Here is a 27438-nt window from a genome sequence, read left to right as displayed (position 1 = left end):
GCGATTATATTTTGTATTTTGGGATACAGACCGTACAACTTAAGATACGGAACATAATTGGTTTCTCCATCGTTTTCACAAGAATGACCACGTTCCTTACATCGTTTGTGTTCACCAAACATATGACTTGAACGTTTAATATGTCTTCTCGTAATTCTTTGGCCAAAACATGCTGAGGCTGCTTATCTTTTCTTCTATTTTCACATAATTGTACTATTTCTTTTCGAATTTTCATTATCATGCTTTTAATCATATTTCGTAATTTTACAAACTCACGATTTTCTACGCAACTTTGGATCAGTTGTTTTTACGAGGATATCAAAATGTCTGCAAAAATTTCGTAATAAATGGTTGTTGCATTCTAACTTTTCGCACTACGACCATTAGTTCCTATATGGATTACTATTTAGGATGGCTTGGTACACATTACTATCGCCATTCAGCAATAAGTATTCTATAAACTAGATCATGCATTTGAATGCTGCATTTAAATCCTTCTACAACAGCATCACTTTCCATGAGTGTAGAACTCATATTTCGATCAAAATTTTTGTAACACTTATGGATATTTGCGATTTCTTTCTGTTGTGCCAATTGACATGCTGTGCAAAATTTGTTGCGAATGCCAACGTACAGGACTTTTTTTGTGTAATAACCAATAATGGCTACAACACCTGAAAGTGAATCAAAATTTTTGCCGTACGGACCATCGTCAACCAACTGCCGTCTGCTACTACGGGTATGCACGCGTAGCCATTTATTACGTCGTTTCTTTCAACAGCGAGTTGCCTTTCAAGTTCGCCTGCCTTTTTCATGTTTTCAAAGGCTGTTTTTTCAAATTCTTCGAGAACTACTTCTCGATTTTTTATATATGTTTTTTGAGACATACACGGCACATTTGCAGCTGCAAACATTTCTTCCATTTGGGCATAACCAATTCCAGTAGTAATGGTTCCAGCTGTAATAGCAGTGTTAATGTCCATAGTTTTTTCATCTTTTGGATGTGACCAAAAGTTTGCCTCGTAATGACACATATTACATTTGTAAAAGAACTGCGTTCTAAATCCACAATGACGAGTATTTACGAGCTTCCAGTCTTTAAATTGGCACTCAATTCCTCGCGCGTGATTATCAAATGTTCGGTGCAGTTCTTCATGAAAAAAAAGATATATTTATAATGCCATCTTCTTTAGGCTCATACTGCTGGATACGTTCAGTATCTACAAGGCCTGTTTTTTCAATGACAAGAGTATCATCTTCAGACTCATGCTGTAGGATATGCTCAGTGTCTACAAGACCTGTTTTTTTGATGACAAGAGTATCATCTTCAGACTCATGCTGTAGGATATGCTCAGTGTCTACAAGACCTGTTTTTTCGATGACAAAAGTATCATCTTTAGGCTCATGCTGTAAGATACGATCAGTATCTACAAGGCCCTGTTTTTTTCGATGACAAGAGTATCATCTTTAGGCTCATGCTGTAAGATACGATCAGTATCTACAAGGCTTGTTTTTTTCTATGACAAGGTTATTGTCTTTACATTTTTGTACATTTTTGCACTCACCTTTAATTATTGATATTGGCTGTAAGCACAGTGTATCTCCAGTACTGAACGTCGAATCCATCGAGTCGGGCAGTAATTGCATGGAATCCTGACAACTGACAGATTCGTCGTTAGTATCGTTAGATACCGTTGTACTTTGTTCAGCCGCCAATGCTTTTAACATCTGCCTCCTGTAAAAAATAATTTTGTTTAAACATATTTCACACTTATAAAAAATGTTAATTAACAATCTCAAAATAATTTTACGTAATGTTAGTTTACACAGTTTTTTTGCTTATTGTATTATTATAACGTTATGAATAATACTCTAAAGATAATACAACAGTGAAAGATAATACAAGTAGACCTTTACTTATTTTCAAATTTGCTTAAAAAAGAACAGTGAAAATAGGCATTAAAAATTAGCTACATATGTTAATTCATAAGAATTCTAAATAAAACTACACTTCTATCATTTAATGTTTTTGTACTAGTCAGCTCACGATTACGCCTCTGGCATTTTCTTACAACTAACCAGCTCACGATTTACGCCTCTGGCATTTTCTTACAACTAGCCAGCTCACGATTTACGCCTCTGGCATTTTCTTACAACTAACCAGCTCACGATTTACGCCTCTGGCATTTTCTTACAACTAACCAGCTCACGATTTACGCCTCTGGCATTTCCTTAAAACTAACCAGCTCACGATTTACGCCTCTGGCATTTTCTTAAAACTAGCCAGCTCACGATAAACGCCTCTGGCATTTTCTTACATCTAGCCAGCTCACGATAAACGCCTCTGGCATTTCCTTACAACTAACCAGCTCACGATTTACGCCTCTGGTACTAATAACTACAATTAAAAAATGTCTATTTTCACTGTTTTTTTTAAGCAAATTTGAAAATAAGCAAAGGTCTACTTGTATTATCTTTCACTGTTGTATTATCTTTCAGAATATTATTCGTAACGTTACAAATATTTTACAAATATATGGAATATTACGTACAGTAAACATTAAATGTTATTAACTATTATTTGGTTTTTTAATAATATTTTTGATTAAAAGTCTTTTATAATTGTAACAAACATTATACATTAAGAAAAAAATTTACTAAAAAATAAACAATATTTATTTATTTTCATAAATCATGTATTTGCATGCAATAAACTAAAACTAGATTTCAATAAATTTTGTAACAAGAAGTCAGATAGCACAGAAACTTCAAAAAGAATTCAATTATATTTCACCAATTATAAATTCTTTTTGAAATACAAAAGGAATTATTTTTATAAAAAAGATCTCAAAAAGAATTCATAATTGCTGACATAATTGATGACATACAATTGAGTTCTTTTTGAACTCTCTGTGCCATGTGAAAAATTATTTCTTAATTTTAATTCTTCAGTTTATTATAATAAAAAAATAATATATTTTAAACATTATTTATGTAAATTAAGTAAATCCAATTTTAATAAATACATTTACTAATTTAAGAAAATTTTGTTATTAACGTACTAATAATATCCAACTAATATTGTACTTATTATATATTTAAATAAAGTCAATTTGTTTATAAAAACGCTTTTATACCTCCGTCATCTCAATAGAACGACACAGAAAAATGAACATAAACATAAGTGCTTGAGCTAAATGTTGACTTGTTCAAGTTTATAGAGTAGAGGCATTGAAAGGCCTTTACTCTTGCAATGTAAGTTTTAATACAGATGGACATCACACTTTGAATATATCATTTCATCACCAATTTTTTTGTAAACATTTTCAACCTTTAAGAGCTCTTTTGTAAAATAACTTTTTTATGATGTTTCATAAAGCTGTATTTTGTTATCATCTTATACAAAATCCATAACATTGTTACAACAAATTTATAATGCACCTTTTGCACCTTTAAATTTCAATAAGATGTGTAATGACTCAATAATTATGTATTAGATTTTCTTTTTGTTAAAATTATGTACGCTAGTTAATTACAATCTAATATTAAAACATACTTTACAACTTTTGTCTGTTTAATTAACAGACATATTATAAAACATTCATATTTATCCTAAAAAGCAAAGATAGTGATGTAAAATGTTATGACCTTCACACAGAATATTAGATAAAATACTGGTACACAATGATTGGAGCAATAAGGAGTTTCTTATAGCACTTTTGTTCCATTGAACTTGGACAAGCATTCAGATCTAGCATTTATCCTTTTTTATTTATTTGCTGTTTCGCTCTATTGAGACAACGAAAATGTGAAAACGCTTCTATTTATCGGCCAACTTTTAAACAAACCTGTTATAAAAAGAATCATATTAATATAAAATTATAAAATTTTGAGATACATATCGAGATACCACAGAGAGTTCAAAAAAACTCAATTGTACGTCACCAATTATGTCACCAATAATGAATTTATTTGAGATCTTTTTTATAAAAATAATTCTTTTTTACATCTCAAAAAAAATTCATAATTGGTGATATATAATTGAGTTCTTTTTGAATCCCTATCTGGGTATACAAATAGGTACACACACACAAAACTGTTTATAAGTTCGGAAAAGTCTGCAATTTCTTGTTTTTCATAAAACAATAAATAAAAACCATTTGTCTATTACTTTTTAAATTCAACTTCAAAAGATATTTATTTTTTTGTGTACTGTTTACTATAATTTTTTTAAATAATTTTCATAAGAATATTTGTTTCTGTAGTCAAGATCTGTAGAGAAAGAATCAAGATCGCAAAAATTCTTGCAAGGCGTTATAAACACTTTTATATGTGTGTAATAAATATAAATGGATGTAATATATTCACTACCAGCGTTACACATGTAACTTTAATGTCTGATGAGAGAGAGAGAGAGAGAGAGAGAGAGAGAGAGAGAGAGAGAGAGAAGAGAGAGAAGAGAGAGAGAGAGAGAGAGAGAGAAGAGAGAGAGAGAGAGAGAGAGAGAGAGAGAGAGAGAGAGAGAGAGAGAGAGAGAGAGAGAGAGAGAGAGAGAGAGAGAGAGAGAGAGAGAGAGAGAGAGAAAGAGACTGATATTTTATAATTATAAATATTATTTTTATAACTTCTAAGAATGAAATGTACAGATTATAGTATGAAAAATTCTTACACAGTCCAATCCATAAGTTTCTGAACTAAAGTTCTAAAAAGAAATAAACAATCAAAAGACCAGCTAAAGAAGTTTTCTGCAAAAATGTCCTAAAGAGGTTGGAAACACGTGCTCACTAAATATTGCTTCGGGAGAAGTTTATTTGAGTAAATAACCAATAAAACTGCTGTTGTTTATTTGTTTTAATGGTTTTAGTCCTGGAATTTATGAGCTGGATTGTGTATGTTGAATATTAAGTCATAACCTTCTCAATAATTATTTCCATAATTATATCGTAAAATATTGGAAAAAGCAGTAAAATATTAAGGAAGATTTTAAGATGTGTGGTAGTGAATAAGTTACATATCATTTATATCATGAAAACAGATAATTGAAATTACTAACCTTTTAAACCATCCTTTCTTTTTACAATATCTGTGATGAGAAGAGGCAATTTTTTACTAAAATATTTTTGGCCCATTGTGTGGACTCAAAATACACTATATATATATATTTATAAAACACTACACTGCACTAAATAACACTACACTGTAAGTATACTGTCGCGATAAACGCTGTCACCGACGCGACTAAACACGTCTCGGCCGGTCTCGCAGCGTATTGTGATAGCGCGCGCATTGCGTTACGGTCCGCGGTTCGCGCAGCTCATTATGGTCTACTCATAGTCAAATCTTATTTACAATTATTTTTAGTTCTGTTTTAAGATATCATCAATATTATTCAATATCAATATAATTAATAACAGAGTCATATTAATAGTATCGACATTACTTGAGAAAAATAAGACTTGACTATAAATTCCAGCCTATATCAGTGTATAGCACACTGTTTACTTTATTGTATGTCTGTACTACTGCAATTATACGACGTGATTATAAAGATATAATGCATCGTAATTAGTTAAAGTAGATGCTCTAAACGCTTATTAAAATATGGATGCATGCATCGTAGCAAACATATAAGTCGAAAATATTTTAAATATCTTTACAAACATATAAGTCGAATAATTCTTTCTTGGATTAATTATTTTAAGTTAATAAGTTAAATTTTATGTTTTAAAAATAACTAGTTAAATTTAAAAATCAAAGACGTAGAATGGATCGAGATGAACATAAAAGTCCAATATTATCTTGAGTTACGTCTTGGATTAGGTCCACCAATAATCGAGGTATTAATTTTTTAAATTATGCGAATGAGAGCGCACCGAGGGAAGAGCTTGATCTGCTCGAATCTTAACACGGAAGAAAAAATCTATCGTGAATGTACGATAAGCTTTATTAATTTACTGTTCACAATTACGATAGAAATTACTTAGATTATTTAGCAGATTCCATACGTTTATCTCGATTATTGGTGGACCTAACCCAAGACAATATTGAACTTTATGTTCATCTTGATCTTTTCTATTTCTTTGTTAGCATTGACCCTCATGTTTAGAGACACTCATATAATAAAATTTTCTAAATATATTTCATAAATATATAATAGGTTTTCTGTAAATATAAATATATTCCGGAATATATACAAATATAGACAATTTTTTTATTTTTACACTTAACTTTTTAAAAAGCAATGCAAGAATTATTATTTAAATTACATAGTTATTACCTTTTCAGTATAACTATTATTTTGTATATCAAATAAATTTTACAAAAAAAGACTAGTATAAGCATGTCAGACATACTTTATATATTTATATATATTTTATATAAAAATGTTTTTCCTTGTCCAAACTCAGCTCGCGAGTCAAATGCACTTTTATCTCTCCATCGTCGCTGTCTCACAAGGGGACCTTACGGGTCATGGATCACCCGATTTTTTTTTATACTTATAGGATTTGAAGATCAGTACCCGGACTTCAATTTCCTAAAGCAGTACGATGCGCTTCTCAAAAATACTCGAGAAAATCGATTTTGAAGATTTCCGATATCTGTAAGTACAGAAAATTTTAACCTATTGTCAGAGCCGATCGTAGCCGAGCGCACAGAGCTCTAGTTTCGTAAGCGCGGAGTCGCTGGCTCGATTCTCGCTCTAGCCTCAATTTTTTTTTCATAAGTTAATAAAGTTTTTTTTTAATCCTATATCTTAACATTTATCAAATTGAAATGCTAATTAATTATTAAATATTTATTCGTTATTTTTTAAATAAAAATTAAATTGGCTCATGTAATACTGACGAGTAATGTCAAATGTATTTATTATTAATATATTTTATAATATATTTTATTTATATATTTATAACATACATGAATTAATAACTCATAAAAGTTAAACAACCATTTTTATAAATATTATTTTTGTTTTTATATTTTTGTATTTACTCGTAATCTTTTAAAAAGTATTTCATTTTCTTTATGTTTTCCATTTTTTGTACCAAATTTTAATTTATTATAAATATTCGCATTTTCAATCAAGTAGTAATTAAAAATAAAAAGATGTTAATTTTTATTAAAAAATAACGAATAAATATTTAATAATTAGCATTTCAATTTGATAAATGTTAAGATATAGGATTAAAAAAAAAACTTTAAACTTATGAAAAAAAAATTGAGGCCAGAGCGAGAGTCGAACCAGCGACTCCACGCTTACGAAACTAGAGCTCTGTGCGCTCGGCTACGATCGGCTCTGACAATAGGTTAAAATTTTCTGTACTTACAGATATCAGAAATCTTCAAAATCGATTTTCTCGAGTATTTTTGAGAAGCGCATCGTACTGCTTTAGGAAATTGAAGTCCGGGTACTGATCTTTAAATCCTATAAGTATAAAAAAATCGGTGATCCATGACCCGTAAGGTCCCCTTGTCAGTAGCGTGAGACAAAAAAGGATAATGACAAAAGTATAGACGTTTCGTCTATCCTTTTTTGTTTATTCTCTGTCTAACTCTAGCGAGACGGCACGCGGCGGAGAAGCAGTGGTTTTAGATTTAGTTCGCTAGCATCTCGGGTACTCTCGGAGCACTTCGGGTGCTCTCGGAGCACCGAGTCGACCGCGTTCATGCCTCGGGTGTCGGACCGGCTTGGCCGTTCTCACCGCGCCTGTCGCTACTCACAATCAGATATTAGAGAAAGACATTCGTTTGGTTTTTTTCTCCAAGGGTGCCACGAAAGCGTGCGTTCAGCGGCCACCACGTTGATGCTTGACGAAAGGCACCTATGCCCCCCCCCCTCTCGTCCCCCGCTCATCACAAACATCGCGGACGTCAAGCAGATTATTCATCGATTGATATCAATCATCGATATCATTTAATCATATTATTTATTATTATTTATTTAATTTTGTAGTATTAATGTAATTTATTGTCTTTTTTAAATAATAATAAAATTAATTTCAATAAAAATATAAATCAAATAATTTGTAATAATTTATTAAATACACAAATAAAAAAGAGCTGACAAGTTAGTAAAAGATTAATGAAAAAAATATAAATTAGGCTTTCACGCCACCCATGAGATGCTACTAATAGCGCATTGACCTTTGCCAGTAGTCCTATTGTACCACATTTAATTTATTGAAATTTTTAACACATCTATTTATAGATGTGAAGTCTAGCTTACCAGATAAGTTTTTAATTAGTTTAAAGTTTTATTTAAAAATTTCACAATAAACATTATATAGATAAAATGTATTGTATTAATTGTAATGCATATATATATATATATATATATATATATATATATATATACAATATAAATAATAATAAAAGAATAGAAAAATAAATTTAAAACATTTTTTAACATTGTTATTGTATATTATTAGAAGTGAAGGTTGATGAATTTTTTTTTAATCTTTGCTAACTTATTAGCTTTTTTATTTGTGTATTTAATAAAATATTACAAATTTTTATTATTTGATTAATATTTTTATTGAAATTAATTTTATTATAATTTAAAAAAGACAATAAATTACATTAATACTAAAAAATTAAATAACAAATAATAATAAATAATACGATTAATGATATCGATGATTGATATCAATTAATCTGCTTGACGCCCGCGACGCTTGAGATAAGTGGGGGGAGAAGGAGCATAGGTGCCTTTCGTCAAGTATCAACGTGCTGGCCGCGAACGCACATTTTCGTGGCAGCCTTGAAGAAAAAGAGACGGATATCTTTCTCTTGTTAATATCCGAGTAGCGACAGAAAATAAGAACAGAAGTAGTATATATTATTTATGGATAATAAAAATATAGAACATAACACATAATACAATATATAAATAATATATAAAAATTATAGCACCAATGACTTATTTATTATGTATCGTCTGTTTTAATTTTTTTTTAATTGGTGCTGAAAATGTGTATATATGCAGATTTTTAATACTGGCAATTTTTGTAATCTATATTTCCTATGTGTTACGCAAAAAATTTCCAAAAATCTACAGTGGCTCTAATTGGAATTATTCATTCCTTGTCGCGCTCCGTATCGTCGTCATTCTTTATCATCCTCTCGTACACTGGTAGCAGCGCCGCCGCGCCGTCGCTGTCGCTGTCAATCTCTCGTACACCGGTAGCGGAGTCGGAAATACATATATACACATATAACATGTGGTTTGAGAGCATATATCTTGTCATATGCTCGTATCCTTGCATCGCAGGCGATACCGAAATGTGGGCATTGAAGAAAAATTCTTACATTGCCTGGATTCGAATCAGAGTCAATCTGATCTTTTTGATGACGAACGGAGCGCTTTACCACCTGAGCCACTGTAGCTTACGACTTGTCCTGCTTTAATTTAGATATCTGCTACTACCATAGGCTGTGTTCGGAAACGTCACGAGTGCTCTTGGATATTCTATCTTGGATATCATTCTATCTTGATATCATTCTATCATTCTATCTTGTATTAATATTACATAATAATGTAAAAATACATAATAGAATAGATGCATAATGTAAAATTCATGTTTCACTTACGGCCTTTTGTGGTCTTTAGTATTTTATTATTTTTAGATATAATCAAAAATAAAATATATGACCTTTATTCAAATATTGACATGTATACATTTTTTATTTATTAGTTGAAAAAAAGTTAAAAATTATTAAGTGCAAGGAATTAATTAATATACAAATAACAAATTTTTCTTCATTTATTTTACAACTAACCGGTTTGATAATTTAGAAATTATTAGTTACATTACAATAAATATAAACAAATATAAAATTATATAACTAATAAAAATAATAATAAATTTATGAGATGTAATAGTGATATATTTTTATTAAAATTTTAGTTTTAATGGTTTTTCATTGTGTTATTACATTGTACGGAAAAATTGTTAATAATAAATCGTAATTTATTCGATGTGTGAGCTAATTGATATAATCGAGTGATTTGGGCTAAGGTCCACTTGATGCTATAAACATTTCAAAGCATTTTTTGATTGACCAATTTGTAAAATTCTTTGTTCCGATTGGTTAATAAAATATTACGAAGCGTTTGCAGTGTCCGCAAAGCGGCCCGCAGCCTTTGTAAACAGACGAACAGAGAACGAGCGCACGAAAAGAAATAGAGCATGAGCGCTCCGCGATCTCGTTTAATTTTGACAAACTAAAGATGCACACATTCAAACGTACAGTCATGATATGGTATATACGTCATGGTATATACGTATGTGTCTTTCGTTTGTCAAAATTAGCGAGACTTCCACTAGAGAATAGATATTAGTAGGAATAAAGAGGGGATTCTAATTACAGAGCTCCGAGGTAGGAGCGGGTTGCGGGAGATACTTGTGGGCGCAGGGAGGATGCGGACCGGGAGATCTCGCCACACGCCGAGATAAGTGGAAGGGGAGATCGCGTGTCACAGGCACGTTTCGGGGTCCGCGACCGTCCCCGAGAAACAGCTGAACGGGAGAGGGAGAATCGCGCTCCGGGGCCGGCGCCCGCCGCCGCCGCACCCCGCCGCTGTCCGCTTCAGCCAAGATGTTCGCTCTCTCCCTTTATTGCGAATCTGTCTCTCTCGCTTGTACTCGATGTCTCCGCTCAGCTATTTCTCGAAACGTGCCTGCAAAACGCGGTTCTCCCTTCCACTCATTTTGGCGTGTCGCGAGATTCCCCAATCCGCATGCCCCCCCCCCCCCCTCGACCGCGTCTACGAAAGTACGAATATCTCAGGCAACCCGCTCGGGGAATCTCCCCCTCCCCCTTCGTAGTTAAAATACCCGCTTTATTCCTACTGATATTTATTTTCCTCTCATCAGCTGTTCATAGAAATATAACTAAATATTGTTACGTCTAATGTAGCACGTAATTAATAGAATATTTTGTCGCTAATTAATGAATTGCTCACATTAATTAATTTCTTCTCATAACAAAAATCATATAGAAACATATATATGTTAATATTTAATTAAATAACAGTCATAAATTGTATTGTTTATAATATGTAAAAATAATACTAAAAGCTATAAAAAGCCGTAAATTAAACACGAATATTATTATATATATATATATATATATATATATATATATATATTTTACATACATAATATTTATTTACATAACATTATGTAAGTATATTATTTAATATAGCCAAAAATGTATATCTATACGTCATAAATAAAATATTAATACCTATAGTAAGTTTACATAGGTAGACACATGTGAGAGAAATGTCAAATTTAAAGCAAAAGAAGCTACCAACTACAGTGGCTCAGGTCGTAAGGCGCTCCGCTCATCATCGGAAGGATCAGATTGACTCTGGTTCGAACCCAAGCACTGCTGAGTGCTACGTATTCGGCAATTTTCCCTTTGCCAAAATGGCAATAATTCCCCATTGCCGTGCATGAAAGGACGGCAACAGCGATAACGATGGCGATAATGCCGCTACTGGCATACAAAACGATGACAATATAGTGACGGCGCCGCTACCAGTGTATGAAAGGACGATAATAAGAGCAATGAGGAGCAAAGAAAGCTTACCTAGAGCCACTGTAGATTTTTTTTTATGCTACGTAACATACAGGTTGCGTTCGGGAAGACGCTATTAGCGCTATCAGCATCAGTTTATCCTTGTTCTACTTTTAATGAGTAATGAAGATGGACTGATGCTGGTAGCGCTAATAGCGTCTCCCCGAACGCACCCACAATGTAACACATAAAATATGAAAAAAAATATTGTGCGATGTAATGAATAAGCCCTAGATGTTTTATATATTTTTATATTTCATACATTATGTATTACGTTGTTTATTATCACGCATAATTTTATGTTTATAATGCGTATAATTATCCAAAATCTGTGTCATTGAAAGGCATTATACAAATTCTTACTAAAATAATATTGAAAGAACATTCCCGTTTTCAATTAATAAATATAAAATATTTATACACATAAAGACGTAATAAAGAAATGTATAACGTTTTATACAAATTAATCATAAATAATCAATTTTTGCATTAATAGGTATTGTCCAGTTTTATGTATAGCGCTAATTTATAAATTTACATTATTATATGTAAAAAATTTAACACTTAAATGTTAAAAATAATTTCCAAAAATGACATTAAAAATTAACTTGTCAGCTTTTTCACGAAAAATTAACATTAAATATTTTTAAAACAATTTTTTAATTATAATAATTACTTCTGAAATTATGTCTAAAATTATCCATGTCATTTGCATAAGTTACATAGTTTATGATAAGATAAACATAGTTACATGATATCCCATACGAAATATGAATTAAAATACCTCAATTTTTTATAATGTTTATAAAAGAAATTTGATACTACAAATTATATAAGTTTCAAGAAATATTTTACAAATATATGATACGTGTGAGTAAAAATTGAATAAAATGTATACACGCGCGTGCACGTGAGCTGTGCTAGTTGTACTGTGATTTCGAGCCCGAGCACGCTCTCGCACACATCGTGCTCTATCTATCCGTCACACTCTCATGTCAGTTACATTTAGTCGTCAGCGTGCCCGTCGATAGAGTATCATTCCGTCCTTTTTTCCTCTGTTTTTTAATCAGCTCCGACTTTAAATTTTTGGCGTATAGTCCAATAGAATTAGCTTCAAAATGGACCGTTTTGAAAAAAAATTGATAACTCAGGTTTGGCTGTATGTAAAGCAATGTGTAGATTAAGATAGATACACTTGCAACTCGCAAAAAGCTAATTATCGAAAAATTACGGTTTGAAGTGAGGAAAAAGCAGTTTTTTGTTTGCGCGCCTTTCAAATGCATTTTGATAGCGTTATTATTTTAAAAGTTATATAATTGTTAATTAGACTTATTTTTTACACGTTTATTTCAGACACTTAATTGCATTGCACACATTTCGCAATGCCGATATACTATACTGCAACTTTATAAGAGAAAAAACTTTTGTTCGGGTTCGTGCATGGTCTCAAAAATGTAGAAATTAAATTTTAGTAGAACGCGTTTTGGATAAACAATTGACATTACTCGAAAAGAAAAGTTGTTAATATTTTTTGATAAAATTTGGTACACTTTTTTATTGTCATAAAAGCTCTATTTTCTTATAATTTCAAATGCTTGAGTTAATTTTTAAGAAATTATTAACAATTTAAGAAATAGCAAAAAAACTGCTTTTTCCTCACTTCAACCCGTAATTTTGCAATAACCCCCAGCTTTTTGCGAGTTGCAAATCTACACATATTAATTGTGCTTTACGCACAGTCAAACCTGAGTTATCAATTTTTTTTTTAATGCTAATTCTACTGGACTAGTATGTTTATCGCGCGGGCGTCGCCGGCTGTTACAATAATTATAATTGACGCATAATTGTAAATAATTATACAATATAGTCAATTATAATAAAAAATCAATTATACAATAAGAACAAATAACAAAATTATTTTAGGCTTATATATTTCTCAAACATTGAAAATAAAGATCTTAATTTTTAATTAAAGTAAAAATACAACAAGAATTGGAGGATAGGTTTTTGTGTAGAAAAAAATATAGATTTTTATTCTTAACTAAAAATATGAATTAAAGAATTTTAATGTTCCAACATATTTATTCCATGTAAAATTTGTCAATTTTTAACTTTTAAAAAATAACTTTTAATTTTAAAAGACTTAATTTAAAATACTTCGAATTTTAAAAAATTTATTAACTTACCTAACATTGCTTTTGTAACAGTAAAAGTTAGTCAAAAAAATGAAAAATTTTTACTTTTATTTTTATAAAATTTATAAAAAATTTATAACAAAATTTATATAATAAAAACGCACGCAAAGCGCGCGTATGTGTTATTTACAAAGATAAAAAACTGAATACGTTTGTTACTAAAATTTTTTTTTATAAAATGCAATACAACGTGAAAACTATTCTGCAGCATATAACACGAGTATAAAATATAACCTAAAGTCAATTAAAAATTAAAATATTAATTTCCAATTAAAAAAATTTATTGGAGCATTAAAATTTATAATTTATATTTTAGTTTAGAATTAAAATCTATATTTTCTCAATAAAAAGTTTTTATATTATTCTATTTTTTATTAAATTTTATTTTTAATTAACAATTAACATTTTAATTTATAATTTGAAAAAATATTGAAGTCTTCTAAAATTTATTTTTTAATTTTTTATTATACAATTAATTCTATTACAATTAATTAAATTGTATATAATTATTTTTATAATCATCCCGATCGTAATAATCGTGATAGCTGACAGCACTCGCGCGATAGACGCCGAAAAAGCGTTTAGACATCGCGATTGCTTCGGAGTCCCAGCTGAGTTAGAAGAGAAGAGGAAATAAGAACGGAAAGACACTTTGTCGGCACGGGACGTCTCACGGATAGATGGAGCGCGATGTGTGTGTGTGTGTGTGTGTTTGTGTGTGTCGGGTTCGGAATCGCAACACAGGCCTGGCTGTGGACTGGGAAACGGTTGACCAAAGAAAGCGATTGTTTAAAAACAAGAGACAATCGCGTAGTCCATGCTCAGAGACTCAGAGGAGTCAGAGATCAGATCGTCAGATCAAATTCTCTTCACAAATCAGTGTACTGACGACCGTCGCACAGTGTAGACCTGCCGAATTCATGAAAGTGGAAGGCAAAAGAACTCGCAGACGTAAGTATATTTAATTACAAATATTTATTGTATGTAGATATTTTACTATTAATTAATTATTATAATCTTTTTTAGCTAGGAGTGACGGCTGCATTACATGCGTGCCAGAGACGGCACCGCTTCCATATAAAAAGATTGGATTGCGATCGGAGCATAAAAGGACGACGGCAGCGACGGCGCCGCTACCAGCGGATGAAAGGACGATAGCGACGGCGCCGCTACCAATGGATGAAAGGACAAAAGCGACGGCGCCGCTCCCGGTCCACGAGAAGATAGCGACAGCGACGCCGCCGCTACCAATGGATGAAAGGATGATAACGACGGCGCCGCTCCCGGTCCACGAGAGGATAGCGACAGTGACGGCGCCGCTACCAGTGGATGAAAGTACGATAGCGACGCCGCCGCTACCAGTGTATGAGAGAACGGTGGCAGCAACGGCGTCGCTACCAGCGGATGAAAGGATGATAGCGACGGCGCCGCTACCAGTGCACGAAAGGACGATAGCGACGGCGCCGCTACCAGTGTATGAGAGAACGGTGGCAGCAACGGCGTCGCTACCAGCGGACGAAAGGATGATAGCGACGGCGCCGCTACCAGTGCACGAAAGGACGATAGCGACGGCGCCGCTACCAGTGTATGAGAGGACGGTGGCAGCAACGGCGTCGCTACCAGCGGACGAAAGGATGATAGCGACGGCGCCGCTACCAGTGCACGAAAGGCCGATAGCGACGGCGTCGCTGCCGGTGTACGAGAGGATGGTGGCAGCGACGGCGCCACTACCAGCGCATGAAAGGACGACAGCGACGGCGCCGCTACCAGCGCATGAAAGGATATACGAGAGATCAACAGCGACGGCGCCGCTATTGACACAAGAGACGACGACAGCGACGGCACATTATATGGCACAGGCTACTACTTGGAAGGGTCGAGACGGAATTAACAAGGTATGTATCAATCACATTTTTTTTAATACTACAACATTACGGCTGCGTTCGGAAACATCACCTGAGTGCTCTCGGGTATTATTCTATCATTGTTGTTCGTTGAGTGTGAGACAAGGATAGAATGATATCCAAGAGCACTCGGGTGACGTTTCCGAACGCAGCCTACATTGCACGCGCTTTGCGCTATTTAGCCTTTTTATAATAAATCTTAGATTATAATAAACTTTTAGAAAAAAATTACGTATTTTAAAAATATTTGAATGAAAATATATTTAAAAACGAAGTAAAAAATTAGGAGATATTTATATTTAAATAAAATAATAAATTATTTAAAAATTTTGAAATAAATATATATTATATTATATTATAAAATTTTAAATAAAAACATAGTTTAAATTTATAAAATAAAATAATTAACTTTGTATTAAAATAATATTTATTATATTATTAAATTTTAAATACAAAATATTAATTTTATTAATAAAATAAAACTTTCAATTTTTTTCAGAAAATAACTCAAACGGTGCATCGTCTAATTCAAAAAGAAAAAAAAAAATTAAGGAAGTACGCATTGGATCCACCGGCACCACCAGCGAGAATGATCGCAACCCCTCCTGTGCAAGGCTACGTCCCGGCACCGCCCGCGATGCAAGCATACGTCCCGGCATCGCCCGCGATGCAAGGATACGTCCCGGCATCGCCCGCGATGCAAGGATACGTCCCGGCATCGCCCGCGATGCAAGGATACGTCCCGGCATCGCCCGCGATGCAAGGATACGTCCCGGCATCGCCCGCGATGCAAGGATACGTCCCGGCATCGCCCGCGATGCAAGGATACGTCCCGGCATCGCCCGCGATGCAAGGATACGTCCCGGCATCGCCCGCGATGCAAGGATACGTCCCGGCATCGCCCGCGATGCAAGGATACGTTCCGGCAGCACCCGCGATGCAAGGATACGTTCCGCGGTACTATTAGTGTCACACACACACACACAAACGCACGCACACACACACACACACACACACACACACACACGCACGCACGCACACACACATCATGAACAGACAGGTACTCGCGCGCATGCCCCCCTTCTCTCTCTCTCTCTCTCTCTCTCTCTCTCTCTCTCTCTCTCTCTCTCTCTCTCTCTCTCTCTCTAATGCGCGCGCGCACACACACACACACACACACACACGCGCGCGCGCGCGCGCACACACACACACACACACCCCCGATGAGATACGCGGTAAAATTTAGATAAAGTTTGTTAATAACAGTAAGAATAACAGTTAAAAGATTTTAATTGTTCAAAAGTATTGCAAATTCTATTTGTGTTTTTATTAAAAGAGAATTTCTGTTTTTGGTTAAATATGTTTAAATATTATATACAATAAATATGTATACATTCTAAGTATGTATAATAAAAATGCAGGTTAATAAAAACTATATTAAATAGAACTAATAAATTTTTTTATTCAATATACACGCATGTAGTTATATATCATCTCAGAAATTTTGCATTTCCCACTCCTTCGCCTTATCTCTCCCTTTCTCTTTTTCTCCTTCCTTCTCTTTCCCCCTGCCCTTATATCTCCCTTTTCCTCTTTCTCCTTCCTTCTCCCACTCCCACTCCCAGAGAGAGAGAGAGAGAGAGAGAGAATTGCAACAATTATATAAATAGATAGAAAAGAAATAAAAATATTGTAACGATGTTAAGAATAAATAGTACATACTGTGCAAAAGTAAACAGACTAAATAAATCGAATTTTTTATAAAATCTGATTGCTATATGGGATCATGATACAATATTATTTTAAATGTAACATACTATATAAGTATTATATTCGTAAATTGTCCTATATAGAAATTATTATAAAAAAGGAAGTATGTTGTTTTGTTGAAATAGAAAATATAAAATAATAATATATCTGTATCCACTCATCTTTCCTGTTTTAACAAAACAACATTCTTATTTTTTCAAGAGTTGGATACAAATATGATTTTATATCAATATCCAACTCTCATCTTGCCCGTTTCAACAAAACAACATACTTTATTATTTTTAAAAAATAATTTTTATATAGGACTATTTACGAATATAATATTTAGGATGTTACATCTATAATAATGATAAGGAGATACATAAAAAACAAGGGGATAAGGTTGGCAATGATGGAAAATGTATAGAATCGATAAATTTATTTATGAAATAGACAACACTGTGATGCATTCAGGAGTAGCATAGAGGCAGAACTGTGATTGCGACAGATAGTGCATGTAAAGTTAAAATAATCTCACTGAGATGACAGGTCAGCAAGACGCAGGTTAGTGCTAAATATTAAACTTTATGAGATTATTAATTTAGCATCTTTACAATACGAGTTATTGTAAACTGTCTTTACTGTTTAACTCTGACTGCACTTATTATGTAAAGATTATCTTTTTTATAAAATTATGTGATTATGTATTTATTAATTAAATTAATTAATAAATACAACTAGAGTTAAACAGTCATTTTATAGTAACTCGTGTTGTAAAGATCCTAAATTAATAATCTCAGATAAGACTTTCTGTAATAGTATCGATATTGCAATGTGAAATAATATTATTACCGAAATACCAAGAATAATATAGGTTGATTATTATTTCTTAAAAGAAATAAATCCTTTTTTGTAAAGATTTAATGATCATACAGACCCATCAAAAGTAAAAGATTAATTACTAATTAATACAGACCCATCAAAAGTAAAAGATTGATTACTAATTAACCTTTTACTTTTCATATCTGTCTGTATGATCATTAAATCTTTACGAAAAAGTATTTATACATTAATATCTTTTAAGAAATAATCATCCTATATTATTCTTCGTATTTTGGTAATAATAATATTATTTCACATTGTAATATCGATACTATTACAGAAAGACTGATCTGAGATTATTAATTTAGGATCTTTACAACACGAGTTACTGTAAAATGACTGTTTAACTCTGGTTGTATTTATTAATTAATAATAAATACATAATCACATAATTTTATAAAAAAGATAATCTTTATATAATAAGTGCAGTCAGAGTTAAACAGCAAAGACAGTTTACAGTAACTTATATTGTAAAGATCCTAACCTAGATAACCAAACCTGCAAAAGTAGAATCCCACAGCAAAGTCACAGCCTACTGTGTCCGCACCAAGCTTGCGTTCCGCAGACAGAGACCGCATTCGATGCACAGATCTGCTGCTTTTCTGCCGCCAATATGCTGTCAGATTTTGTTCAGCAGATTCTGTCTACAAAACACAAGCCCAATGCAGACACAGTTGGCCATGAATCCGCTGTGTGGGACTCTGCTTTTTCAGATTTGGTTATCTGGGTAAATTAATAATCTCATAAAGTTTAATATTTATCACTAACCTGCGTCTGGCTGACCTGTCATCTCCGCGAGGTTATTCTGATTTTCCATGCACCATCTGTCACAATCACGGCTCTGCACTACATACCTCCGTGCTACTCCTGAATGCACCACAGTGTTGTCAACTTCAGAAATAAATTTATAAATTCTAGAGATTTTTCATTATTGTCAACATTATCTCCTCTCTTTTTATAGATTTTGGCTCCTTACCATAATAATATTGTATTGCTGATACCATATAACAACATTTATTAATAAAAAAAATTGGTGTACAAAAATTTAGTATGCCCAAGTCATATTATTGCATTTTTATTTATACGTTTGTGAATAAACATAAAGTTCTGAAAACACAGTAAAAATGCGAGCCAAGTTTTTGCTTCACTATCTAATTATATTCAAGTCTCGTTCTCACGATTAACAAGTAGTACCGTCTTCGGTACCCGATGGCGCCACAGGTTTCAGAGTTACTTTTTTCCTTCCCCCATGTATCCCCTGCCTTTGTTCTTCATAACGTTTTTTGTGCTCAAAGGAGCCACATCTCAGAGTATAAGAAATTAGTGTAAGATGTCAAAAAGGAAAGCGGACATAGAAGACATGCAGAAGCAGATGAGAAGTTTGCGGAAGAAACTGAAAAAGCTGACGAGGGCGGAAAGCGAAGAGGCTACGAAACCACGGGCGGCGACCGCGTCGCGTGCTGCAACCGAGGAGGTTAGGACACCACGCGGTCGAACCGCGCAGGGGACAGAACCCCCTGCAGAGGTTGTCTCGGATATGAAAAACAAAGTGTTTGGTGAGTAACAGAACTGAGCAGAGCGCGGGGACAAAAGCATGCAGAAACCAGTGGCGCGCGCAGACCCGACACCCCAGGGCGATGAGCCTTCACTCGAGGGAGGACAGATCGCACTCCCGACAGACCGCACGGTCAAAAATTCGACGATGAGCCTTCACTAGAGGAAGGACAGATCGTACGATAAAATCTCGCGGCGATGAGCCTCCACTCGAGGGGGGACAGATCGCACACTATAGCGAGTCAACCGCACACCGGCTAACCCCCCTTCTCTCTCTTTTTATTTGGGCAGCCGTCACGAGTGAAAAATTAAGCACCGCGGACGAGACCGAAAATGAGCCAAGATCAAACTCCTCTACGTCAGAAGAGGGCTCAGACACCGAGCAGGAAAGTAGGACGGACATAGAAAACACCGAGGAGAATGCGGCAGAAACAATAGTGAAGCTCAGCAACGAAACCCGAGAACGCCTGTGCCTAAAAGCAGAACCAGCTCAATCGGATAATATTGCCCTACACCCAGCATTAATCGCAGAATGGAATATCTGGCTGCGCAAGGGCCTGTATGAAGGAGACGAAGAGGAAGATAAGAAGCGCGAGGAAAAGGAGAACGAATTACGAGACGAAATTATGAAAAAATTCCCAAGAAAGGGGGGCCTACATGCAGAGGCCCCAAAATTGAACCAAGAGATCCTCGCCTATATGTCCAGTACGGCCAAAAACAGAGATAAACATTTCGTCTCTGCACAGAACGCCTTGGGTTCAGCAATGATAGCAGTGGCAAAGTCCATTTCTCTAATTCTGGAACTAGAAGAGGACGACATTTCAAGCATGCTCACGCACCTGTTAGGTAACGCAGGCAAGCTGTTAGCAGGCCTACACTACCAACACTCGGTTATGCGAAGAGCCTTTATACTTCCTGGCATCGACGAGAAATATCGAGAGCTACTCAAAAAGTCAGAAATAACGGAAGACTTATTTGGGGAAGACTTATTCAAAAGGCTAAAGCACACCAAATCTCTAGATAAGGTGGTAGAAGACCTCGCTCCGCGCCAGCACAGCAAAAGACCCTTGAAGACTCCTAATTGGGGAAACAGGAAGAGCCTGCCGATGAGACCCAGGGGCGTCGCGCAGCAGGCGAGGAAAGGAGCCCCTCAGAAATCTCTGCGTTACAAGGACCGACAGAGATACTCCCAAGGAAACAAACATGCACTTTCAAGACCAACACGACAGAACCACCATGCTCGCTAGAGGAGAGAAAGGTAGCCGGCCGCCTAAAGTTTTTCTTTCACAAATGGGAATCAGTGACGAAAAATAAATTCGTACTAAACTGCGTACGAGGCTACAAGATTCGATTCTCGGCACAACCTCGGCAGACAACATTCCCAACGGCCCCCTTAATGCACGGATCCCAGACTTTCGAGGATATCAGAGGGGCAATTAACAATCTGTTACAATTAGGAGCTATTAGACGGTGTAGGCCGGAGGAACCTCAGTTTATATCCTCTTATTTCCTAACCCCAAAATCTGACGGGAGTTACAGATTCGTATTGAACTTAAGGAAGCTGAACGAATTTATTCGGACAAAGCACTTTAAAATGGAAGATGGCCGCACGGCGGAAAAATTAATCTCCAATAACTGTTATATGGCAAAATTAGACCTGGAAAATGCATATTTTCTGATCCCAGTAAACAAGAACTCCTCAAAATATCTTAGATTTATATTTCAAGGTCAGTACTTCGAATTCGTTTGTTTGCCTTTCGGCCTTAACGTAGCCCCTCTGATATTCACGAAGGTCATGAGGCCGGTTGTAAACCAACTACGGAAAAAAGGGTTATTGTCTATTATTTACCTTGACGACATCCTACTTGTCGCTTCATCTAGGCAGTCGTGTACAAATAATGTAACAGCGTCAATCGAACTACTAGAACACTTAGGCTTCATTATAAATTACAATAAAAGCAGCCTCCAACCGAGTCAGAGAGTCGACTTCCTAGGCATAACATACGATTCAAGGAAAATGACACTAGAACTGCCAGAAGCAAAGAAGCAAAAAATTTTAGATCTATTGGAGAAATTTAGCTCGGGGAAGAGCGTTTCCATTCGCCAATGGTCAAGCTTTGTGGGTTCAATCAACGCATGCTGCCCAGCAATAAAATACGGTCGCTTATATACAAAAGAACTGGAACGCGTTAGATATTTAGAACTGCTAAAAAACAATGATAATTATGACAAAATAATCCGCATCCCAGAGAAGCTCGAGCCGATCTTAACTTGGTGGAAGGACAACATTATAAAATCTTCAAACCCTATTAGAAAGGGTCGGTACAAGCACGAAATCTTTTCCGACGCGTCCACCACAGGGTGGGGCGCCTTCCACGAAGGAAGAACGGCTCGAGGTTTCTGGACGGAACCCGAACAAAAATGGCACATTAATCGACTCGAACTCAAAGCAGTACTACTTGCCTTAAAAAGTTTTGCAAAGGATTATAACGACTCTGAAATATTACTGCGCATTGACAACACTACTGCAATAGCTTATGTAAATAAAATGGGAGGTGTACAACACCCAAACCTACATAAGATCGCGAAGGAGATCTGGCAGTGGTGTGAGGCGAGGAACATTTGGATAACGGCTTCATATATTAAGTCCGGAGATAACGCGGAGGCGGACCGCGAGTCTCGAATAACAAACATAGACACGGAATGGGAGCTGGCCGACCACGCATTTCGTCGAGTGGTAGAAAAGTTCGGACACCCGGAGATCGACTTATTCGCTACACGAAATAACACCAAATGCAAAAAATTCCTAGCTTGGAAAAACGACCCAGAAGCATGGGCAATTGATGCATTCACGGTGAATTGGCATTCGCAAGGGCTATTTTGGGCATTCCCGCCATTCGCTCTTATATTAAAAACCCTCAGAAAAATCGTAGCGGACCAAGCGGCCGGCATAGTTATAGTTCCGTATTGGACCACCCAACCGTGGTTCCCTTTATTCATGAACTTACTAATCGAAAAACCTTTGATATTCAAGCCTTCACCAAATCTACTCTTATCCCCTTGTAGGTCCATACAACACCCACTAGCAGCAAAGATGTCCCTGATGGCAGGAAAATTATCCGGGAGTCATTCCGAAGGAAAGGATTACCAAGCACATCCCTCAATATCTTCGAGGCATCATTGACCGAATCAACACATAAACAGTACGCGGGACCCCTAAAACAATGGTGGTCCTTCTGTGCGAGCCAGGGACTGGACCCGTATCGGCCAAAAGAGGTGGACGTAATCCAATTCCTAACAGAAAAATTCGAAAAAGGAGCGGCGTATGGATCTCTCAACTCGATGAGATCGGCAATCTCGCTGATTAGCGAAAACAACGTCGGAAAAAGCAGCAACATCTCTAGACTCTTCAAGGGAATATTTATGCTGAGACCAACGAAGCCCAAATATGATCGAACCTGGGACGTGAATATAGCCCTGCGAAAAATCGAAGAGTGGTACCCCCTGAAGGAACTGACCCTCGAATACCTGACTCAGCGCTTGGTGCTACTGCTTGCATTGGGCACGGCGCATAGAGCGCAAACGCTAGCGTCAATCAAATTAGCGAATATTAAACGTAACACAGAAGAATACGAGATAGAGATACCGAACAGAATCAAAACTTCCCGCCCAGGATCATACCAACCCCTACTAGTCTTACCAGTCTACAAAGAAAACCCCAAACTGTGCATCGCGTCAACAATCGATGCCTACATTCAGAAAACAGCTCAGCTGAGAGGTAACATAGATGACCTGTTCGTTACAATTAAAAAACCAACAAGGGCGGCATCCACAGCAACGATAAGCAGATGGATTAAGGCAGCATTGTATCGCTGCGGTATAAATGAAGAATTCACAGCACACTCTACGAGACATGCAGTAACATCGGCAGCACTAAGGAAGGGAATGGACCTGGAAACTATTCGGAAAACAGCCGGCTGGTCAAAAAATTCTCAGGTCTTCGCAAAATACTATAATAAAACTATTCCTCCAACAAAAAAATCCTTTGTAAAAGCGATCTTTGCATAGCAAACGTGCAATAGAATTCCCCCCCCCCCCCAAAAAAAAAAAAAAAACTTGTGAGAATGCGTAAAAGTCACGAAAGCGTGTATCTCTCTACTTCCATATGTTGCTTACAAAAAAAAAAAAATAATAAAATATACACTAACCAAATAAAAATTATCTCTCTAAACATCTACTTGTTAATCGTGAGAACGAGACTTGAATATAATTGACCGATCAAACGATCTCGGAGAGAGATGTTCGATCGTAATTATATGAAGAGTCTCGTTCGAGCGATTACTCCCACCCCAGAGTATCAATTATCCCGACCCAAAGTCATAGTAATTTTTATTTGCAAACTTTGGAACTCTAAACTATATGAAGAACAAAGGCAGGGGATACATGGGGGAAGGAAAAAAGTAACTCTGAAACCTGTGGCGCCATCGGGTACCGAAGACGGTACTACTTGTTAATCGCTCGAACGAGACTCTTCATATAATTACGATCGAACATCTCTCTCCGAGATCGTTTGATCGGTCAAATTTATACATGTGCCGTGTCCATGGCGCTGAAGCGCCCATAGACGGTCCTGCATGGCAATCCTGCTTCTAGGACTCGCAGAGACGATCTCACATTATTGTTATTTTAAATTAGGGAAATCTTTTTATTGAGTAAACAGAATTCTAAATCCTTCTCCAGAATTAAAGTATAGATAATAAAATTTAGTGCTAACCACAATTTCATTCGAAAAACGAAAAAAAATTACAATATTCTACTTTTGTTATCGACTTTTACAATCGTGTCGTAGTTTTCAAAGTAATGCGTGCGCGTATATGTGTACGTGCGTGCATATGTATATATCAGGCCTGTTCAACTCGCAAGAACTCGCTACTTTTTCACATTACATTCTCACAAGCAGTCAGAAAGCTACGAAACGAGAGGAATAGGGATAATCGTGAAAATCGACTGAAAAATACAAACCGACCTCAAGTCTAATTAGGTCGATAGATTATCATATGATCCAATGATGCACTTCACCGCACATTTGATTACAGCACCACCTATCATGATATTCTGCAACTAAACTAGTGCTCTGTTTCTATCCTCGGACCGCTTCGGACCGATTCTTCACTCACACATATATACGAAATTTTCTCTGAGGCTTTTTTCTTATACCAAAGCTTCTAGCTCATTTCTGCAAGCATTTTATTATTCTTTCATGTAATAAGATTAGTGCGTACTAGTTATTTGTACGTACAGAGTCTTTAAAACTTATGTGTTGCAGATGAAAGATACGAGACGACTGCACAAAAGTATAATTTTCTAACTTTTTTCGTTTTTTACATGAAATTATAGGGAGGCACTATTTGTTATTGTCTATACTTTAATTCTGGAGAAGGATTTTTAATTCTATGAAATCAGTAAAAAAATAGGCCTAATTAAAAATAATAACGTTCAATCGGTAAAACAGACGACTCCAGCATCCCCTTAACGAGTTACAGAATAGGCCGTCAGGTTCATTTTGTACGCGGGTGTCTGGCCACGCGCTAGCAGACGACGTGACGTGCACGCGCGCACTCGTCGCCGGCCGCCGCGCCGCTCTCGAGTAATACTGCTTTTATTAACACGTTTACAGTGGTCAATCTTTATGAATCGCTTTGAACTTTAGGAAAAGGTTACTTTAACTATTTAATAAAACGCTGTCAAAATTTCAGCTCTTAATATTCATAACTGTAGCAACAGTAATTAAAAAAAAAAAATTTTATCTCGGCTTCTAAGCAAGTTAGGACAATGTTCTTTTATTTAAATTTAAAGAAAAATTGCACTTTTTAAATACATCTTACCCCATTTTAATAGCGTTAATATTTTAAAAGTGATTTGATTGTCAATTAGGCTTATTTTTTACACGTTTATTCGAGGCACTTAATTCCATTGCACACATTTCGCAATACCAATATACGATACTGCAACTTTTTAAGAAAAGAAAAAACTTTGGTTCAGATTTGTGCATGACTTCAAAAATGTAGAAATTAAATTTTAGTGGAGCGCGTTTTGAATAAACAATTGGCATTACTCCAAAAGTTGTTAATATTTTTAAATAAAATTCGGTGCACATTTTTACCGTCATAAAAGAAGCTATATTTTTTTACAATTTCAAATGCTAGAGTTAATTTTTAAAAAAATTATTAACAATTTAAGAAATGGCCTTTTTTCATAGTTTTTTCTATTTTACAACCAAACTAATCGACCGATCTTAATGAACTAAATTTATTATTATAGATCTGCTTAATACCTACAACTTTTGTTCGAAACTTTTTTCGAGTCCGTTTTTAGTTTACGAGACGCAAGCAAAAAACTGCTTTATTCTCACTTCAACCCGTAATTTTGCAATAATCCTCACTTTTTTGCAAGTGGCAAACGTACCTATCTTAATCTACGCACATTAATTGTGCTTTACGCACAGTCAAACCTGAGTTACCAATTTTTTCCAAAAACGGCCATTTTTCAGTCTAATTCCGCTGAACTAATCGTCCGCTCGTGACAGACGACGTAAACTATTTAGCCGGACGTACGTAACAGATAGGACTTTTTAAACAAAAACTAAAAATAAAACTTTAAAAATTAAATGTAAACTAAAAAGTGTCTTCTATCAAAGAGTAAGCAATTTTTATAATGTTATTTTATATTTTGTTAAAATTAATGTTTTGCAACGTAATCATAAATAAACGTCTAAGAAATTGGGCTCCAAACTGGTGTTTCTTTTTGTATTTTTCTAACATAACTTATTTGTACAAAATATTTAAAAATTAATTGAGAATTGCTAGAAGCCTTTTATTTCGATGTAAAACTTTTTTTGTTAATTACACAAGTATCTTATGCTTTAATAAGATATGCGCTATTGCACGTTTATGTAAGGGAAATTATGAAAATATGGCGCACTTCAAAAAAGTTAAATATTTTCAATAAAAAAATGTTTTAAATATGATAAAATAAAGAATAAAATTAAAACTGAATATCTTACCTACTAGCATGTGACTGATTTAATAAAATTTTTATTGTATAATACTTGAAAATATTGCGTTTTAGAAAACGTTTATTTGCACCTTAGTATTCAGCACATTGTATAATGCGGCACATCGTGATTTCTACATTAAAATATTATTAGAATTAATACTATTTTCTGATTTTATATTAAACTAGTACATTACAAGCGTGAATTTATTTTATTTTATGTATATTATATACCAAACAAACACGTTTTAGCACGGTTATATCGTTTTCTGGTCACTATGTAAATATCTTTGTTATATAACAGCGAGATGGCTTTGTGATGCAACCGTGACAACTTAATATAGTAATGAAATTTTTGTTACAACTCATTATTATATATTTGTTACGTAACCCAGATCTATAAATTATATGTAACTAAATCACATGCATGTTTTGTTCCATGATTAAGACGTAACAAATACAAAATGTAAGTGACGTCACAGAACCATTTATTAAAAGCTGTAAATTTTATATGATTT

At 34.9% G+C, this 27438-nt stretch overlaps 4 protein-coding genes across 8 annotated transcripts; 3 read left to right on the top strand and 1 right to left on the bottom strand.

The window, feature by feature from the left end:
* Positions 1 to 715: 715 nt before the first annotated feature.
* On the bottom strand, positions 716 to 19477 carry LOC118648062. 4 transcript variants are annotated; one of them, XM_036294272.1, is made up of 3 exons: positions 18812 to 19073; positions 1566 to 1735; positions 716 to 1478 (listed from the first exon to the last, which is right to left on the bottom strand). In XM_036294272.1, exons 1-3 carry the CDS (start codon positions 18889 to 18891, stop codon positions 1474 to 1476), a joined length of 255 nt encoding a protein of 84 aa, XP_036150165.1. In that variant the 5' UTR covers positions 18892 to 19073; the 3' UTR covers positions 716 to 1473. The 4 variants fall into 4 exon arrangements, 3 of the variants coding, with proteins under 3 accessions (XP_036150165.1, XP_036150164.1, XP_036150163.1); XM_036294271.1 differs by lacking the exon at positions 716 to 1478 and adding an exon at positions 19082 to 19477 and having other exon boundaries at positions 1486 to 1735; positions 18812 to 18957; XR_004965154.1 differs by lacking the exon at positions 716 to 1478 and having other exon boundaries at positions 1486 to 1735; positions 18798 to 19073.
* On the top strand, positions 14233 to 17905 carry LOC118648060 (NAC-alpha domain-containing protein 1-like). Its single transcript, XM_036294267.1, has 3 exons — positions 14233 to 14729; positions 14805 to 15673; positions 16182 to 17905. Exons 1-3 carry the CDS (start codon positions 14459 to 14461, stop codon positions 16647 to 16649), a joined length of 1608 nt encoding a protein of 535 aa, XP_036150160.1. The 5' UTR covers positions 14233 to 14458; the 3' UTR covers positions 16650 to 17905.
* On the top strand, positions 19476 to 23018 carry LOC118648061. 2 transcript variants are annotated; one of them, XM_036294269.1, is made up of 3 exons: positions 19476 to 19869; positions 20159 to 21125; positions 22934 to 23018. In XM_036294269.1, the coding sequence occupies exons 1-2, from the start codon at positions 19644 to 19646 to the stop codon at positions 21112 to 21114; spliced, it is 1182 nt and encodes a 393-aa protein (XP_036150162.1). In that variant the 5' UTR covers positions 19476 to 19643; the 3' UTR covers positions 21115 to 21125; positions 22934 to 23018. The 2 variants fall into 2 exon arrangements, with proteins under 2 accessions (XP_036150162.1, XP_036150161.1); XM_036294268.1 differs by lacking the exon at positions 22934 to 23018 and having other exon boundaries at positions 20159 to 21885.
* On the top strand, positions 21264 to 23935 carry LOC105830632. Its single transcript, XM_036294273.1, has 2 exons — positions 21264 to 22820; positions 22934 to 23935. The coding sequence occupies exons 1-2, from the start codon at positions 21264 to 21266 to the stop codon at positions 23933 to 23935; spliced, it is 2559 nt and encodes an 852-aa protein (XP_036150166.1).
* The last annotated feature ends 3503 nt before the right edge of the window (positions 23936 to 27438 follow it).

Source organism: Monomorium pharaonis, unplaced genomic scaffold (genome assembly GCF_013373865.1).
Source record: "Monomorium pharaonis isolate MP-MQ-018 unplaced genomic scaffold, ASM1337386v2 scaffold_152, whole genome shotgun sequence".
Lineage (NCBI taxonomy): Eukaryota > Metazoa > Arthropoda > Insecta > Hymenoptera > Formicidae > Monomorium > Monomorium pharaonis.
Note: the sequence above shows the minus strand (reverse complement) of the source record. Positions and strands in the feature narration are given on the sequence as shown.